The sequence below is a fragment of the Stegodyphus dumicola genome, chromosome 3 (assembly GCF_044657685.1).
Source record: "Stegodyphus dumicola isolate Sdum_Otavi_A_Nest chromosome 3, ASM4465768v1".
Classification (NCBI taxonomy): domain Eukaryota; kingdom Metazoa; phylum Arthropoda; class Arachnida; order Araneae; family Eresidae; genus Stegodyphus; species Stegodyphus dumicola.
Genome location: NC_140770.1, coordinates 134,162,521 through 134,180,780, shown reverse-complemented (window position 1 = coordinate 134,180,780; position 18,260 = coordinate 134,162,521). Strand labels below are relative to the sequence as shown.

General features: G+C 34.0%; 1 protein-coding gene across 1 annotated transcript in view; it reads left to right on the top strand.

The window, feature by feature from the left end:
* Positions 1 to 18,260, top strand: part of LOC146998091 (cysteine-rich venom protein TEL1-like) — a 70,122-nt gene that overhangs the window by 44,021 nt on the left and 7,841 nt on the right. Inside the window, exon 6 of the mRNA XM_085812446.1 lies at positions 3,554 to 3,644. Within this exon, the coding sequence (XP_085668572.1) occupies positions 3,554 to 3,644 (91 nt within the window). The remainder of the gene's footprint in view (positions 1 to 3,553; positions 3,645 to 18,260) is intronic.

Here is an 18,260-nt window from a genome sequence, read left to right as displayed (position 1 = left end):
AGTAAAGTGACTGATTACTGAGAGTTTTATGATGGCAGACACGAAAAAAAATGCAGACAATACAGTTTGGATTACATGAAGTTCGGATTTATTGCATCTCCATCAAATCAACACTTGCCGATGTGTCTCATATGTGAAAAAGCATTCAGTAACGATGCCATGAAGCCTTCAAAAATGGATGACCACTTATCAAGAGTACATGCTGACAAAAAACGTAAGCCCTTATCATTTTTTCAATCACTTAAAGAAAAACTAGACAAAAGGCCATCCATAAGATCGATGTTTGCGTCATCATCTATTAAAGACGATGATAGTTTACGAGCGTTCTATAATATATCTTTACTAATAGCGAAGTTGGGAAAACCCCACACAATTGGAGAGCGGCTTATCTTACCAGCCATTGCGGAGGTCCTTAACAATGTATTGCACAAACCCGCACATTATATTTTAAAAAGAATACCTTTGAGCAATAACACCGTTTAGAGACGCATAGACGAGATGGGATGCGATGTGGAAAACATTTTATGCAAGTTCTTACAGACCAAGAGATTCTCTCTCCAGTTGAACGAGTCTACATTACCCGGCAATGAAGCTCTGTTGTTAGGATATGTTCGATTTATCAAAGATGAAAATATGTGCCAAGAACTGCTTTTTGCTACATATAAAGAGACTGATACCAGAGGAGAATCGATTTTTCAGGCCGTGGAACATTTTTTTACTGACAAAGCTATTCCATGGAAGAATATTGTTTCTGTTGCGACTGTTGGTGCACCGTCTATGGTTGGTCGTCATCGTGGTTTTATAGCTCACTTAAAGCGACAACTGCCTGATGTACTGGTCATTCACTGCGTGATTCACAAGCAGCATTCAGTAGCAAAAAAGCTGAGTCCTAGATTGCATAAGTCTTTACAATATGTAATAAAGGCTATCAACAAGATTCGAAGCAATTCTTTGAACTCTCGGTTATTTGCTCAGCTATGTGAGGAAAACAACGAAGTCTTTACTCGATTACTTCTGCACACTGAATTTCGCTCGCTGTCAAGAGGCTTTTGCTTAGAAAGATTTTCAGCCATTTTTGAATCTGTGTTGGAGTTTTTACAAGAAAAAGATCCGCATTTGAAAGGAAATCTGAACAATTGTAAAACAGATATTTATTACTTGACTGATATCTTTGGAATGTTCAACAAAGTTAATTTGCAACTGCAGGGTGACGATCTTAACTTGATTAAAACAAAATCAATAATATCGGCCTTCGTTAGTAAACTAATCCTTTATAAACAAAATTTAGGCAGAAAAGAATATTCGCAGTTTCCGCATTTGTCAAAATTACCAGAAATGCTTCAAGATGATGACATTTTATTAGATGTCACTCACTTGGACGCATTACACAAGGATTTTACGGAGAAGTTTGAGGATCTTTTAAATTTACAAATTCCTCAATGGATAATAAATCCGTACAATACCACAGCCATAGAAGAAGCCAATGTGATAATGCAAGAAGAGTTGATTACCATCAGCACAGACGAAGATCTTAAGCAGAAGTTCAACCAAGGCTATCAGAAGTTCTGGTTGCAACGCAACATTGAAACACAGTATCCTACATTGTGGAACATTGCTGAAAAATACCTTATCGCTTTTCCATCATCATACCTAGTTGAAAAAGGCTTCAGTGTGGTAACAAACATTTTGACGAAACAAAGAAACCGTTTGAAAATCAACCAAAGTGGAGATTTAAGGCTACAACTCACCAATATTGAACCGGATGTAGCTAGATTGGTAGATAGTCACCAGGTTCATCCATCACACTGAATGTTTTATTTTTTATTTGTGAATTAATACTTTTTTAAATATAATTTCCTACCTACTTAAGATTCTTTAAGTACTTAATTTTTAATAATCATTATAAATTAAACTTGATATTTACTGAATTGTATGTCTTTTTATTTTGTTAAATTTTGATGAGAAAATGAAGTCAACTTTACTCACTTAACCAAGCGCAAAGTTTTCCAATTGGTATCTTAGTACCTAGGTATATTGTATCAATAGGAAAAAACTAAAGATAGGCCCCCTTATTCATAATAGTCTGCTAACTTAAAGCATTGCTAATTCCCACTCTGTCTTCTTCTATTGACCTAAGTCAGAATGAAAAATAACACTCTGTAGCAGCTGTTTTAAGTTAGTGGACCATTATGAATATGGGGGGTTGATCTTAAAAGTAGGTAATTTGGCCATGGGGGTCTGAGGTAACAGTTCATTTTGGAAAAGAGGTCACTTGTCCAAAATAGTTTGGGGATCCCTGATATAACTGATACTGCATTGGTGAATATGTATGGTCGAACGTTATTTCTAGTTTTTGTGTTACTTATTATTGCATAATTTAGCATTTGAAATACCCAGAAAGGCTTATGAAGTTTAATAGCAAACACATTAGAAAATAATTCCTCAATTATCTGTAAATGTTCAGTTATTTTCATTGGGGAAAATTTCCTTTTCAATGCAGCTGACCTGGTAAAGCAATTTTAATTCTTGCATCGTCCGTGCATTTTTAATTAAAAACTGAAAATTTAAAAAAAGTCTAATTTTCTGTAATTTTAGTTACTTGAATGCTTACAATAACAAAAAATCTAAATTATGTACTTCTGTTTTAGATTTTAAGCTTGTGGAGTGCAATACTCTTTTACTATTACTTGAAATAAACAAGCTTCTTCTTAGTACGAGTAACTTCTGGTGTTCCATCCTAGTGTGAAGGAACATAATGAACATTTAAGAGAATAATCGCTTTAGTTCAGCAACAGAGACGTAAACTCAAGAAGGGTAAATTACCCTTTATTTCCCAAAATAAGAATTAAAACAGTCAGCCGCTTTCTCAGGGCGTACAACAAAGCCTCCACTTGTGCTTGAACTCAAATAATAAGAAATAAGACTTAACTAATGTTTAACTGAAACGATATAACCGAAGCTATCAAAATTGTGAGTAATTGGTCCCTAAATATCGAATAAGCTAGCAAAGCTATCAGGGGCCTGAAATACGGCCGAGCGTAGTCATAGCTTAAAGAGAGACGTGTAGCTAAACGGCGAACGCGCGCTAGTCAGAAACTCTGAGCTCTCTCTCGAAGTCAGTGGAACTTCGACTTAAATACCGCTCTTACTCATTTGCATTAAACATGATTCTAAAAATACTTTCTGGTAGGAAATTGTAAGCTGAAATTAGGAAAGACAGGAAATTAGCTTTAACTAAAATTAACTGCTAGAAACTTAGGATAAACCTTGCAAACTAAAACAAGATTCAAATTTAATGACATGAGAAAAAAAGAATAGTTGACCTTCTGCCGTAAGTAAAGGCAGCTGCATATGCTAGACCTTAATTGAATAAAGACGTATATTTATTTTTAACTAATTACCGGAATTGAAGAGCAAAAATTTTGTTGATAGTAATTATATCTGTTGCAATTAAAACTGCATTCGAATCAGTTTCCTAAATGTCTTCAAACTCCCAAACATTGAGTCAGCATTAAATGAAAAATAATATGCAGTTCTGCATTTTTTTTTACAGTGGCAATTGTTTTAGAACGGACAATAAACCTTACACTGCTGGAAAATCTTGTGGTGAATGTCAAAATCCTGCACTTTGGGGACATTATGCAGTGAGTAATTAAAAACTTGATAATATTTTATATTAATTATTAATGTGACATGTATAATCATTGATGAATGAAGAAACAGATTCACGAATAAAACTAAATGTATTACTGTAAGATTTATTTATCAAAATAAACGAATGCATGCAATTCACATAATTCAACAAAAACCTTGTAATGTGAAAAATACAACTTGCGGTCTAATGCTTTAAAAAAGAGCTTATCATTAAAAAAATAGTTAAAAATTTTAAATAATAAAAATATGAAAAATTTGTCTGATAATTTGAAAGAATAATTTTACGTTTTTAAGGAACTGAGCACAGTCTTCTCGTGTGATAGTTTGAATAGGGATGATAGCCGAACACGTGCTTGATTCTAATTTTATCGATGGCTCTGTTCATTAGCAAACTTATTCGATTATAGCCATTGACAATCATCAATGGTTACTTCCAGTATTGAGGGGAAAAGGTGTTGTTATCAGTGCTTATTTCAAACAGTACATAACAACAGTGCAATTTTAGAAATTTGTTTTATTATATATTTATATGTATGTGTGTGCATGTTAATGTGAAAGACCGAAATTCGGAGAGTGTCAACATTCATATAGTCTCTTGGTGTATGTTGAAATATTTGCTAAATATACTTATTACTCACTTACACCGGCAAATGTCGACATGTTGAATAAAAATATTTTTGTTATGGTTTTAAATCATTCTTCATTATTAAAACATATTATAATATACGTTAAAAATAGGACAAAACTTAAGTAATAACATATGTAAATAAAATGTTGATCTTAAAATAAACAATTCATCCTAAATGAGAAATGAAAATAACATCAATAATGAACTTTGCATGATTTACATTATACAATCTTATTTATTGCAACAACTTTAACTGTTATGACACTTTGAATTGCACAATGATTCCTTGCTTTTACAACTGCATTTAGTTATGGAATACTTCTTTCTTCTTGGTTTCTCGTTTCGACCTCCACCATAGCATGCCTGAAGTCCACAGTCTCTTTTCGATATACACCGGTCATGATCCTATGTAAAAGAATATAACCAAATATTCGCATTTTCACTGACGTTTCTGGTATGCGCTGGCATTTTCCGATTTCACTCTTTCACGGTAACATCTATATTAATATTGAAGCCACGAAATATGAAAAATCAGCATACGTTCTCCAAGATTCCAACTCTGGATCTTCTGCTTGCTAGCCTGACGTGATTTCCAATGACACCACGAAGACATGCGATAATGAGGGAGAAAATATCTTGCAAGCTGTACAAATCATATAAACTTCGGTCGGCATAAAGATATTTTTCGCCCATCTTATATTTCAGAATTTCATCCTGATAAATAGATTTTATTCTGGGTGCATTTGAGTGCGCACATGAGAAGTAGAGATAGAAAGTTTGCACTTTTGCGTGTTATAGGTGCTATGGGAAGGTTTTACTTATGACACTGATGATATAAAATAACTTTATTGCAAAATAGTTTTACTAATTTGAAATAAATTTATTTTCTTTGTGATTAATTTATGTCGCACAAAGAAGGTAATTTTAACAACAAAGATATTTAAAAGATCTTAAGCATAATAGGCTTTGCCGTCATTAGTGTAGCTCAATTTGATTTTATTTTAATAGTTGGTCAGGATTTTATACAATCCTTCACATGTGACCTGTAGTTTGACTGCCAGTGACTGAAAATTTTTAGGTCACTGGTGACTAACTGACTTAAAGGGCATCGAGACCAGTCGATATAGTTTTATCTAATAACTTTACCAAAAATCATTGCACTTCTTGAGGTTCTGGCAACCGTTTTTCCATAAAATTCATAGACAAAACAAAACCAACAAAGAAATTATTGCATCGCTGTGAAACTAGGGTCTATGAACTGGATGCCAGGGCAATGTTACAATTCAATATAATTTTATTGCCATAAACTTTAAAAATGTTTTCCCGTTAGTTTCCGTCACACATTAGTTATCAACAATTAATCTCCAGCGGCCATTAAATTCTAGATCACCAATGACCAACAGCCTTATTGATGGTTAACTAATTCTGCAAAATATCTTCTAGAAAAAGAGGAAAATCAAAGACTAATTATACTTGCAAAAACGGTCGAGCTGTTTAATATTTGTATCAATATATGAAACATCAAATTTCTTGTGAAGTATCACAATATCTTCAATAGTTAACAATATCTTCACAGATTTGCTGTTACCTACATTAAATTTCAAGCTTGCGTTTCAGATTAAGCGCTGTGCAGAAGACATGCATTTATGACTCAGAAATGTATTTCCTAAATTTTTTTTTATTATTATTATTTTTAAAACAATTGTAACTTTTCGTATATTTCTTTCTTCATTGTCTTACTCTACATAATGCGTCTACAAAATTTTAGGACTAAGTTCCAACAAAATAGAAAACTGAAGAAAACAATATTCGTAGTTTATATCTTTTAATACATTGTAAGGTTTATCTTGAGAAGTTTGGAAGTTACTTTCCTGACCTTTCTGAATTTCAGCTTACAACTTCCGGCCAGAAAGTATTTTTAGAATCGTGGTCAAATGAAAATGAGGAGAAAGAGTATTTAACTGTTAAGTTCTACTGACTTCGTGAGAGAGCCAGAGATTCTATGCAGCGCGCGTTAGCCTTTTGACTATATCAGGGATAGGCAAACTTTTTCGGTCGCGGGACAAAAATCGAAAACAAAAAGTTTAGCGGGCCAAGATAATTTTTTTCTGAAATTTTAAAAACAATATACAAGTATAATAATTTAAATATGTCAATGAGATACATGAAATTGCGATTTCACTTTTAAAAGTTCCTTATATTGAGTTTCGAAGTGAGATGTACTGATTCTAAGGAACGAGGCTAAATGCTCATCTGTCAGTCTACTTCTGAAATAATTCTTTCTAAGTTTCATAGTTGAAAACACTTGTTTACATAAGATGAAGCAAACATAACACTGATTTTCTGGGCGTGAAATATTAAATTTGGGAAGCTTACTTTCGATAATGATTTATAAAACTCTAACTTTTTCACATTTAGAAAAAAACTACATGAGATGATTGTTAGATTGCAACTCAATTAATTCAAGCTGCAAATCTGACTTCACTGCTTCACAGTTTACGTTGAAAGGCATGGTAAAAATATCCAGTTCTGTTTGAATGGCGCTGAAATCGTGAAATCTTCGTTCGAACTCAAAATACAGTTTTTCAAACAATCTTCATAATTCTTAAGCTTCTCTTCATTTACTGAGGGTATTGACTTGAACCTTGGAAAATGACACAAGTCGTTATATTTGTATATCTGCCTAGCAAACAGATTAAATTTTCTTATTGAGTTTTAAGTTAAGATTGAATTTTTTCTAAGAGGTCTAATTCATCTACATTGGATTCCCATATGTCTGCTCCCCAATCTACAGCTATAACTAACAAAGAACTTCCGCTTTTAACACTTTACCAATTGAAAGCTGTCAGTGCTTGCTGTTTCCGTCAATTTATGTTTTGTAGAACAAAAATAAAGAAAATAAAAAGATCATCGGCTCTTTGGAAAAAAGAAAGAAAAAAATAATATTTAAACAAAGAAGAAAAGGAGATGGTATATAATATATAAATACATATTTCTTTTAATTTGCCTTAGACCGGCAAATTAAAATTCTATCCGCGAGCCGGATAGAGCCTTCCGGCGGGCCGGAGTTGGCCCATCCCTGGGCTATACCAAAGAATATGTATACACGTCCTTTGGCTATACTCTCTAAGCTATTTTTACGATCAGCCGTAGTTTAGGCCCTTGACAGCTTCGCCGTTAGTTAGCGTTAAGGGGCCAACTCTGTTAGAATTTTGATATAGCTTCGGCTATATCTTTTTAGCTTAGTTGAGCTTTATTTCTTAGTTTCCCGAGTTTCAGCCTGAGTAGGCGCTGTCTTGTAAACTCCAAGAAGGAGTCGACTGTTATTTGGAATAATAAAGGGTATTTAACACTTTTTGAGTATCTGTTCTCTTTTTACTGAACTAAAGCGATTATTCGCTTACCAGTTCTTAACGCAAGTAGCACAGCAAATCGTAACGACGTTGCAAACTCGTCGCGGATGTCGTTGCAAAAACGTTGCAATATGTCGTCTTTAAGACGCCCAGATGTCCGCGAAACTCCACTGTTTTGCAACCGTTGCAAAGACGTCTTTATTACGTCTTTGCAAATGAAGTTTTTGTCGCATAGACGTTATTGCGTCTTTCGCGGGTGATATTTTAGTTGTGAAATTATCGTATCACGACGTCTTAAGGACGGCTAAATGTTCGCAAAATTCCACCTTTTTGTAACAGTTGTAAAAATGTCGTTATTATGTCCTTGTGTTACATATTGATTTATGCAGAAAAATAAGCTTAATAATTAATATATTTTTCTTCTTTTTTAAAATTTTGTATTCCTTGTATTTATCTAAAGTTTAAATATTTTATCATTTCCTGAAAACCAGAAGATAATACATTTTTTTCTCTTTAGACTAAATATGCATAATTCATAATATCCTTAATTACTTTCAGTATTTTAAACTATATTTTTTAAATAACTTAAATTCTAAGTTACGATTATTTAAAATTTTATCATTTTTTCCCCTTAAGTGAGAGTAATTATGAAAGTGGTTAGTATAAATATATAACATTATTAGTAGGTTCTAAGTAAATAGAACGCAACCAGGCATAAATAAAAGTAAAGATATATATGAGGGTAAAAAAAAAGAGCGTTTCTGATAACAACATTATCACATTTATTTCTGTTAAATCTCAGAGACATTGAAAATTGTCCCTATCATGATATATTAGGAAGTATTTTTAAGGTAACTTAATCAGTATTTTATCTGAACTCAAGTATAAATTTATTCACGTTTCATAGCAAAAAATATAACCATTAACTTGTATGTCTCGAACATATGCAAATGAAAGACTGTATAAAGTAGTTAATAAATGTGATCAAAAATATTTCGTACAAAAATATACCTAAATCTAATAACCAAAAAAAAATTCCAATATTCATATCTAAAATGAAATAATAACCTAACAAACAACATACATGACGGCATTATTTAAGAAAAAACATGAACTAGTAGGATTTGAAAGTATGAATACCAGAAGGAAGGTAACGGAACTAAAATTTCCAATTAATAAAAAAATATTTGTGTTTTTTAAATAGTAAGCAATTAAAAGTGCAATAATTATGAATTGCAGTATTTACTAGTAATACTTGTCAAGTTGCGCGCCTCCAACCTGCACGCAACAAAGTGGTGACTGCTGAAACTGGAAATTAGACTGAGTCCTGAGAAGGGTTTAAGACCCTTTTTATTCAACTTTAGAAATTACAAATGCGTGCTCTTGACGATCACAAACTACGCCGACCCGGCGGTAAAATAAAAATAAGAAATTAAAAAGATAATAACGAGTGACTAACTACGAGGCTCTCTAAACGTAACTAACCTCACCGCGTTCTAAAATACCGCTGATACTTCAGCAAACTCTGAATATTACGTTGAAAGATTAACAATTTGCCTAGGCAAGCACACAGGCCGAAACGCGTGGTTCTTCAATTTCTAACTACCTCCGCGCTCGTGAAGTAAGAAAAGCACCCTTCGAACTCGTTTCCTTTCTATTTAACTCAGAATACTTCCGCTGATAATTTGAATCCTTGCGCGTTCTACTAAAATTTACATACTCTGGCATTGGCAGTTCCAGGGGAAAGTAAGGCTTGACAGGAAAGATAGTTTAAACTTACAATAAATTTTAGTTAAAATAAATATAAACCCTAGATTTGCCGCTGCCAGGATTTGGAAAACTTGGAGGCAGGTCCTACAAACGACCTGTTGTAAAGTTTCTACAATTCTGAACTAACTTTTAAGAGCCTCGTTTACATAAAAAAATCTTATGTCACAAAAGGTATACTAAATTTCTGTAGATACTTATTTAAATCTCTCTTCTTATAGCAACTCTTCCTGGGCTTCAGCAATCAATCTTGTTCTTTTCCTTCCAGCATCTGGAAGGAATAAGTATCAGTATCTTTCTAAACACATTATAATTAACACTTTCTTGACACTGAATACATTTTTGTTTTTAAACGATTTATTTTCCTTAGTTACTGCTTACTTCATATTCATTCAAGTATTCAAACATTAATTTAACTTTACCCGGGCTCTCCACCATGTGTGGTGTCAAACGGGAATATTCGTGTTTTAGTATTACAACACTTCCCCTAAACACAATGATTTGTTAGAATTCAACGACCAAATAGACACACCTTACTCGACATTCTATAACTCGGTGAGCTACTTTAACATTCTTAAAATTCAAGTGTAGGTGGAGAACCCTACAAAACACATTCATTCTAACTTCCCCCTCATTCATCTTTAGACATGCAGGCTTTCGCTCTAAAGCATGATTTTATTTACAGTTTAATACTTAAATTTGAATTCATTGCTTTTAAGCATTTACTTTTAGCATCTAAAATTTTATGCTTCTAGACTAAATTCTACTTTTACATAACTTTCAAGTATTTACGTATATTTACAAAATTCTAATACATATGATTTTTACAATTTACCATAAAATGAATAAGAGAAAAATAAATTTTTACTTTACTCATTCTTCGCCAAGCTGGCGGCACTGAAACTAAAATTCTTATTAATACAAGAATACGAAGTTATTTTTATCTTCGGCCAAATTTTGGCTTTAACATAACAGAATTAGTCTTTCGACCAACAGACATTGCTTGTTCTTAGATTTTATACTGAAAGAAAATACTACTTTTGCCTTATCTAAATAAGGTAAAACAAAACTAAGTCTCAACCGAGACACATTGACTTTCGTCAAAACATAGAACTTCGTATTTACGCATAACATTTTGGAACAAAAGAAAAATTTTATAGAAGATTTTAACTTATCTTTGAATTTTCGATGATTGGAATTCCCTCATTCTTTTCTGGCAGAACTGTTCCCACGTTATAGATTTCATGGACGTCAATCTTCTCTTTAATGACCTCCGAGTGTCGTCCACATTAATTTTTCGTTTTCGTCCTCTGCATGCTGGCCTCTTTGCGTAGTAGTCGTCGGGTTGCTGTCTTTTTCGTTTTTCCCCTGGACGGCTGGTCTTAGCGTCCTCCGGTCTGGAGTCATTCTTGAATTTCTTCGGTTGTTGCTGGTCTTTTCGTTTCTCCTGCTGTCTTTTTATTTTCCGGAACGGCGGCCTTGTTTGCACCTGACTCTCTGGCCTGGGAGCGTTCTCCTTGATGTATAATTTCTACTGCGATGCGTTGTAGGTGGTGTTTTCCTCTTTACCAAAGTTTCTTTACGCGGCGGCTTTGCGTTCTTGTTTTTCTTAAATGCTGGAGTCTGAAAGTTTTAATTTTTTCTTTTCCGTACCGTCTCCTGGATTGTAGAAGGACTAGGTTCTCTCTTCAGTTCTCTGCTTCTTGGGTGGTGGAACGGATGACGTTATTTCTGGACCTTCTACTTCTTTTACGCTTGAGTCCTGCAAGAAACTTTTAAGGATTTCAAAATCATTTTGATTATAGGATTTTTTCACCTGGTCGGGGCTTGCTTTACAGATTTCCCCTCTCTCGTTCTTAAGGTACAATACGACTCCTTTGATTTCCTGAATTACATAGGGGCCTTCAAATTTTGGAGCTAAATTTGCAGTAAAATTGTCTGGGGCACTTGATAAAGAAAATTTCCGCTTCAATACTTTATCCCCAACTTTAAAATCTGCTTCACGGCGTTTTCTATCGTAATATATATTTTGCCTATTTCTTGCCGTATGCCGTATCCGAGCTTTTAAGCGCCTGGTCAATAAGTTTTTGCACATCTTTCTGTCTAAATTCTTGCTCTCTTTGTTGCACAAAGAATAATTTATCTAAAGGCGTAATTAACTTTCGGCCTAAAAATAATTCTGCTGGAGTTTTTCCCGTAGTATCGTGATTTGCCGTTCTTAAAGCATAAGCTAACTCATTTATGTAGCCATCCCAGCGCATGTAATGTGTGCTAACGTAAATGCGAATTATTTTTACAATGTTTTTATTAACTCTTTCTGCTATGTTTGCCTGTGGTCTATACGGAACCATTTTGATATGGCGTATGCCAAGTCCATTGCATATGTTTTCAAATATTTGACTAATGAATTGTTTACCGTTATCGCTAATGACTTCTATCGGTGCACCGTATTTTAAAATGTATCTGTGTAAGAATGTATCTGCGACTGTTTTGGCTGACGCGCGTTTAAGTGGAACAATTTCTGTCCATTTTGAAAAAATGATCTACAATTACTAAAAGATTTTTATTTAACTCGCTCTGGGGGAAAGGACCAAGGTTCAAGAAGACCTATGCCTAAAATTTCATTCGGAAATGTAGCGCGAATGCTATTTAAGTACCCGGCAGGGCTGTAATTAATATCATTTATTAACTGACGTTGATTGCAGGACCTGACATACGCAGTTACTATTTTGTATAATTGCGGGAAATATACCGCCTCGCGTACCCTTTTTAAAGTCTTTCTGACCCCTAAATGACCCGCTGTTTTCGCGTCGTGTAATTCCTTCAAAATGCTTAATCGAAGCGAGGCTGGGATGACTGGTTTGTACTCGAGATTTTCGTTTGTTGTTTTCGTATAAAATAATAAATTATCTATTATTTCATAGTTTTCTGCTCTATTTCTTATCGCATCGATATCTGTGTGCTCAAAGCTTTCGGGGTCTTTCAAATATGCATAGATACTTCCAAATTCAGGATCAGTTTTCAGTTCAGCGATAATTGTATCTCTAGAATCTAAAATTTTTGAAGTCAACACAGCGCATTTAAATTCATTACCTTCACCGTCCAGTTAATGCGAGAAAGTGCGTCAGCTACATTGTTTTTCTTACCCGGTTTATATTTTATTATTAGATTATATTCTTGGAGTTTTAAAGCCCATCTTATTAACCTGGGCGTTAGGGTTTTCCCCGAGTAAAGTCTACCAACAGCCGCATGATCCGAAAAGACTGTTACTGGCGCTTTGCCGAAATAAACTCGAAATTTGTGTACAGCCATTAATACGGCTAATGTTTCTCTCTCTGTAGCTGTATAATTCCTTCGTGTGTGATTCAACGTTTTACTAAAAAATGCCAGAGGATGGCTATTTTGCATAAGAACAGCACCCACCGCATAGTCCGACGCATCTGCTGCAATTTCCAGGTTTTCGTCCCCCTCCGGGAATTTCAAAACAGGGGCATTGATGAGCGCTTCTTTTAATCTTTCAAATGCGGTATTTGCTTCCGCTGTCCACGTGAATTTACTTTTCTTTCTTTTAATTACTAACAAGGGTTCAACAATATTAGCAAAATCTTTTATGAATGACCGATAATAAGAACATAACCCAAGGAAAGAAGAAAGTTTCTTGGCGGTGTTGGGAGGTGGGAAATTCTTGATTGCTTTTATTTTTGAATCTTGAGTTTCTATACCCTTTTTCGAAATTTTATAACCCAGATATTTAAGTTCTTTAGTTGCGAACTTGCATTTTGAGGCGTTAATTGTAAGACCGGCCTCTTTTAATAGTTTAAAAACTTCTTCTAGATCTTTAATATGTTGTTCCAACGTACTACTCGTTATAATTATATCATCTAGATAGATTAAAGTCGATTTTCCTAGGACAGGCTTTAGAACAATGTCCATAGCTCTCTGGAATGTTGATTGGGGCCCCACACAACCCAAAGGGCATGCGTAAAAATGCATAAGTGCCCGATTTTGTTATAAACGCGGTTTTATGTATGTCTTCGGGTCTCATAGCTATTTGATAGTAGCCAGACGTTAAGTCCAAAGTGGTCATGTATCTGGTAGATTTAATCTTTCTAATAATTTCCTCTATAACCGGCAAAGGGTAAACTGGGAATTTAGTAATACTATTCAGTTTTCTGTAATCGATAGCAAACCTCCAAGCCCTTTTATCCGAAGGAGGAAACTCGCTCTTTTTCCTACATAGTACGACTGGACTCGCGTACTCACTATTTATGGGCGTTATTATTTTGTTCTTTAACATTTCCTGAATATGTTATTCGATGATTAGGTCTTTTTGTTGTTATATAAACAACATAAATTCATACTCAATAATTACAAATGAACACCATATTTGTGAAACAACTAGAGAAAAAGTTCATTCTGTGTTATGCGGTAGGTAACTGTGTGTATAAGTCACTTAACTGAACATATCAATCAATATTTTGACAATAACATACTAAGTATTGTGGGCAGTCATAGTGAAACATAAAAACAAAATATGTAAACAAATCAATAATTTCCAGGAAGTTGCGTTGTGTTAAACAAAACCCATTTTATGTTTAAGGTCCAGTGTAAAAGATTAATTACAATAAATACAGACAGGAGAATAAAATCAACTTACGTTTATTTAAGGTAGGAAAATATTATGATTACAAAACATAAAAAGAGAGTCATGACCTCACTAAACATTACAATTAAACGTGGTGGCTGGATCAATTAAAGAACTAATGTGAAAACAACAGAAAAGGATGACATACCTTTCTTTAACATATTAGGGATCATTCATATATTTGAGTTTTGTTAGCGAAACTTATTTCTCGGAGAAAAACTTGGGATAGTATCTGAAATTAGAAAACAAAAGGGGTTAGGTTGACGAGACTCAACCAAGCTACTTGGTCGGAGGCCAGGCTTCCCTCCTATTACTGCTTTAACCAGCAGGACACAGGTCTTCCCTCCATAGGCCATCATGACAGCGTAAATTTTAGGATTTTAGAAATATAGAGAAATATAGATGTTGCAGCCTCTCTTCGGTGTTGGTTATTTTACGTTGCTACGTCTAAGATGAGGCTCACCTCCGAGCTGCTCGTCCAAGTTGTCATCTTATAAGTTCTCGTGAAATTTCTTTTTTTCGTCTCTCTTCTGTCGTCTCCGTCACTGTCCCCGTCTCCCGAAGCCTCACGAAAAACACTGCGCAGCCGTTTTAGTAGCTGGCGTGTTTTTTGAAAACTTGGCGTAGATGGTGACTAGCAGGAAGCCAAAAAAAAGGCAACCCACACTCAGGATCTTCACGGGAAAGGGTTTCCCGACTACCAAAAGGAGCCGTTTCTCGCCATTCCATCCATTCCATCGTTCAACTTCCAAGGCCACACCAATGTGTCATCACAACTGCAGGCGGAAACAAGGGGGAAGAAACTAGCCTCGCTCCAGGGTCCCGTCGATAATGCAGATCTTCTGTCTCAACGTATATTTTCCCCCACCATAAGTATGCTGTAGAACATCATCCTGCTAGTCTTGTCCAGCAAAACAGGGTCCTCTTTTCGTGTAAACCACATGGTAAAACTATCAAACACTTTCGCCCTCCACACATGGTGGAACGCTTAGCCGAAAGGAATTTTGGGGTGCAGTACAACTGCTGATAAGAATTTCCGCTGAAGGAAAGAGGGCAAGGGGTGAAAATCTCTGAAATAAGTTAATACAAAATGACTTTGGTAAATTAAAAAAAAATGAAGCTTCTAATTACACAACATTATAATACATAATAAAAATGTCAGCACTGTAATAATTGTTTCCTCAGCCACCAATTGAGACTAAACACAATTTATCCAAAAGAAATACAAATAGAATCAAATTATTTTTCTTCTACCGCCAGTCAGAAAGTATGTATTCGTTTAACGTTAAAAGAAAGAGGGATACCAATTAAATTACTCAGAGTTAAGGAAAAAAAATTAACACACAAAAGTGCAACAGCAAAGTTTTAAAATAAAAAAATTAAAGTTAAAAGTTAAACAACCTTAAGGGTCAAAACAACTAGAACAAAACAAAAATCTTAAGTCCCTAAACTCAAATTAAAATTAAACCACTTCAACTCAGAACTTTTAAAAGCAACCTAACCAAAAACTTAAAGTTTACAAAAGTTACAATTTAAACTTACAACCAACTTTAAACAACAAAAAAAAAAAAAAAAAAAAAAATTAGAACTTCAATTACAAATCAAAACTGAAATAAGCAAAACAACTTAAGCTTAAAATATATATATATATATAACGATTAATACATAACATTGTTTATCATAACGATACGGTTTAGTCCTACAAGGTTTTTCGGCAGTTAACTGTATCTCATGCGTAACTATTTGATAGCTACCAGGCCTTTCTGAAAACAAGTTTGAAAAATTACTCACCACTTGCTGGATGGCTTGACTTTCATGGTCATTCAAATGGCTAAGGTCAACTTGCGGTTGTTCCACAGGTTCCACCCATAGACCTGTTATATACTAGACGGAGTATCGCCATTCAAAACCGGGTGAAAAAGCGGCACAGGAATGAGCTGCAGGAGTTTGGGCATGAAATGGAACTGAACCCAGACTTTGGCGTACTATCGCCATGGCTGGCGATTTTTTCCTCTCTTTTCTCTTAGTTCGAAATGCGAACTTGGAAAGATGTCATTTCGCAGAAGCTGCCGTTGAATTTGCAGAAGAGGTTAGATCGATAAACACCAGCCAAAATTATTAATTTCCCTAAAATTGGACACTTTATTTTAAAATTTAACTTTATTTTAAATTTTAATTTTTAAAATTTAAATAATTTTCATGCTGTAGAATAATATTTTGTAATATGTTCCTCGGCGTCTACAAAATTTAAAATAAAATAAAAAAAACTGGAGAGAACAAACTAAATAATAAACTAATAACTAAATAATAAATAATAAACTAAATAATAAATAATAAACTAATAACAAACTAAAAAATAAATAAGTAAAATAAATAAATAAAAAAGAAGGTTTTTTAGTACTTAGGACAGAATAAAAAAAAAAAAATAGATAACATAAGAAAAATGAGTGAAAACAGAAAATAGTACAAAAAGGAAATTTAATGTTAATACGGTGTATTACAGAGAACTACGGAGTAGGCGAATCAAAGTGAGAAAGATATTAGATTAATTGAACTAAAAATGAATGTCAGTATAGCAGATATAAGTTAAAAGGAAGAGAGAGTGGTAAATAATGAAATTATGAAACTGAAAAGTGGTAAATTAAGACTCCCTTTTACTAGCAAATATATATATATATATTATGCACGTTGCACAATGTAGTCGCACTTATTTTAAATAATTTTAGAAGGTAAAATTTAAATAATGTTCATTATTTTTAAAAAGAAACTTAAAACTATTAAAGTTTTGAAATTTAACTGCTATATAATTTCTATTTTCTTAATACTTAACAAATTCTTAATATTGGAATAAATGCCAGAAACATGATATAAGAAAGAAAATACGTGATTGAAAGTAAACATATTTGTTATATTTGGATGCAAGAAAAGGGGATAAAATAAAGTCATTCATGTCCCCCCCCCAAAAAAAACATAATTTTATGCAGTTCTTACACAGTGTTACATCAACATTACCAAGTATTAAATACATACATTACTACTTCGCACATGTCCGCATAAGCAAACGCATACAAAGAACATATAAACAAACGCATTCAAAGCAGTCTGTTGGCGAATGAAAAATGTCGCCAAAGCAGAATACTAGACTAATTAAAATTATATGGTATTACTAAAATTTTAACATTTTTTTCGGAACACAGTTATTAGAAGCATACATATATATTAATATACTTTTATTTAAATGTTATTTCATGTATGCATATATTATATAAAATTAGAAAATCTATTTTTTGTTAGAAAACGGCAAGTAGAGTGGATAAAAAAACCTCTACATTTTATATAATTACGTTTTAAAACATTAGAAAAAGCTCAGCTGTGAAATCTTACTCCTCCACCTTTCACGTATCTGGAATTTCATCTATTTGCGGAGCACGAAAGTATCATTTTTGAAGTCCGAAACAATGCGCGTACACGCAAAGCATTTGCTTCTCACAAATTATCCATAGAACTGTAATGGGAAGGAAGATCCGCGGGAAATACGATCTGGGAAATGTTCCAAATGTCACGTGGTTCGCATTCCTGTTCCCCTTCAGGGTTGCCGTTTCTCTCTCTAGTACATTACAGCTCTATGGTTCCACCACCCTCTGGTCAATCTCCAGCACAATAGAACTGTCTTGAAAATTCAATTTGGCCCTCGCGGCCCTTAAAAACTCCATACCTAAAATAAGAGGATTTTGCAAATGTTTTACTACAAAAATTAATACTTTGAGGCTTTCCTCTTTTACCTGTATGTTTAATGATAATTTCCCGATGCAGTGACAGGTTTTTCCTTGCGCCGCTATAATTTCTGTGTTTTTGTTTTTAAATAATCGTAACCTATAAAAATTCTTTTTGAAGAATGTTTCGCTCATAAAATTACATTCTGCTGCTGTATCGATGAGGGCTTCTACTGGTACATCGCCAACCAGAACTTGTATAATTGGTAGATGTGAGTTCTTTACGATGACCGTATTTAAGTGTCTTTTTGAAGTTTTTTTTTAAAACTTCCGGGGTCTGGACCCTCGCTTTCACAGGCCCCTCTACTCGTTTAAAGCTTTCCTTTCAACTTCTGCCTTCTGGGTACGCGGACGTTTGTTTTCGAATTTCCTTTTCGGGCCTTGACCTTCGAGATTCGATGAGTTAGCTTGATAGCTCTTTTCCCCATAAGAGCGGTTTG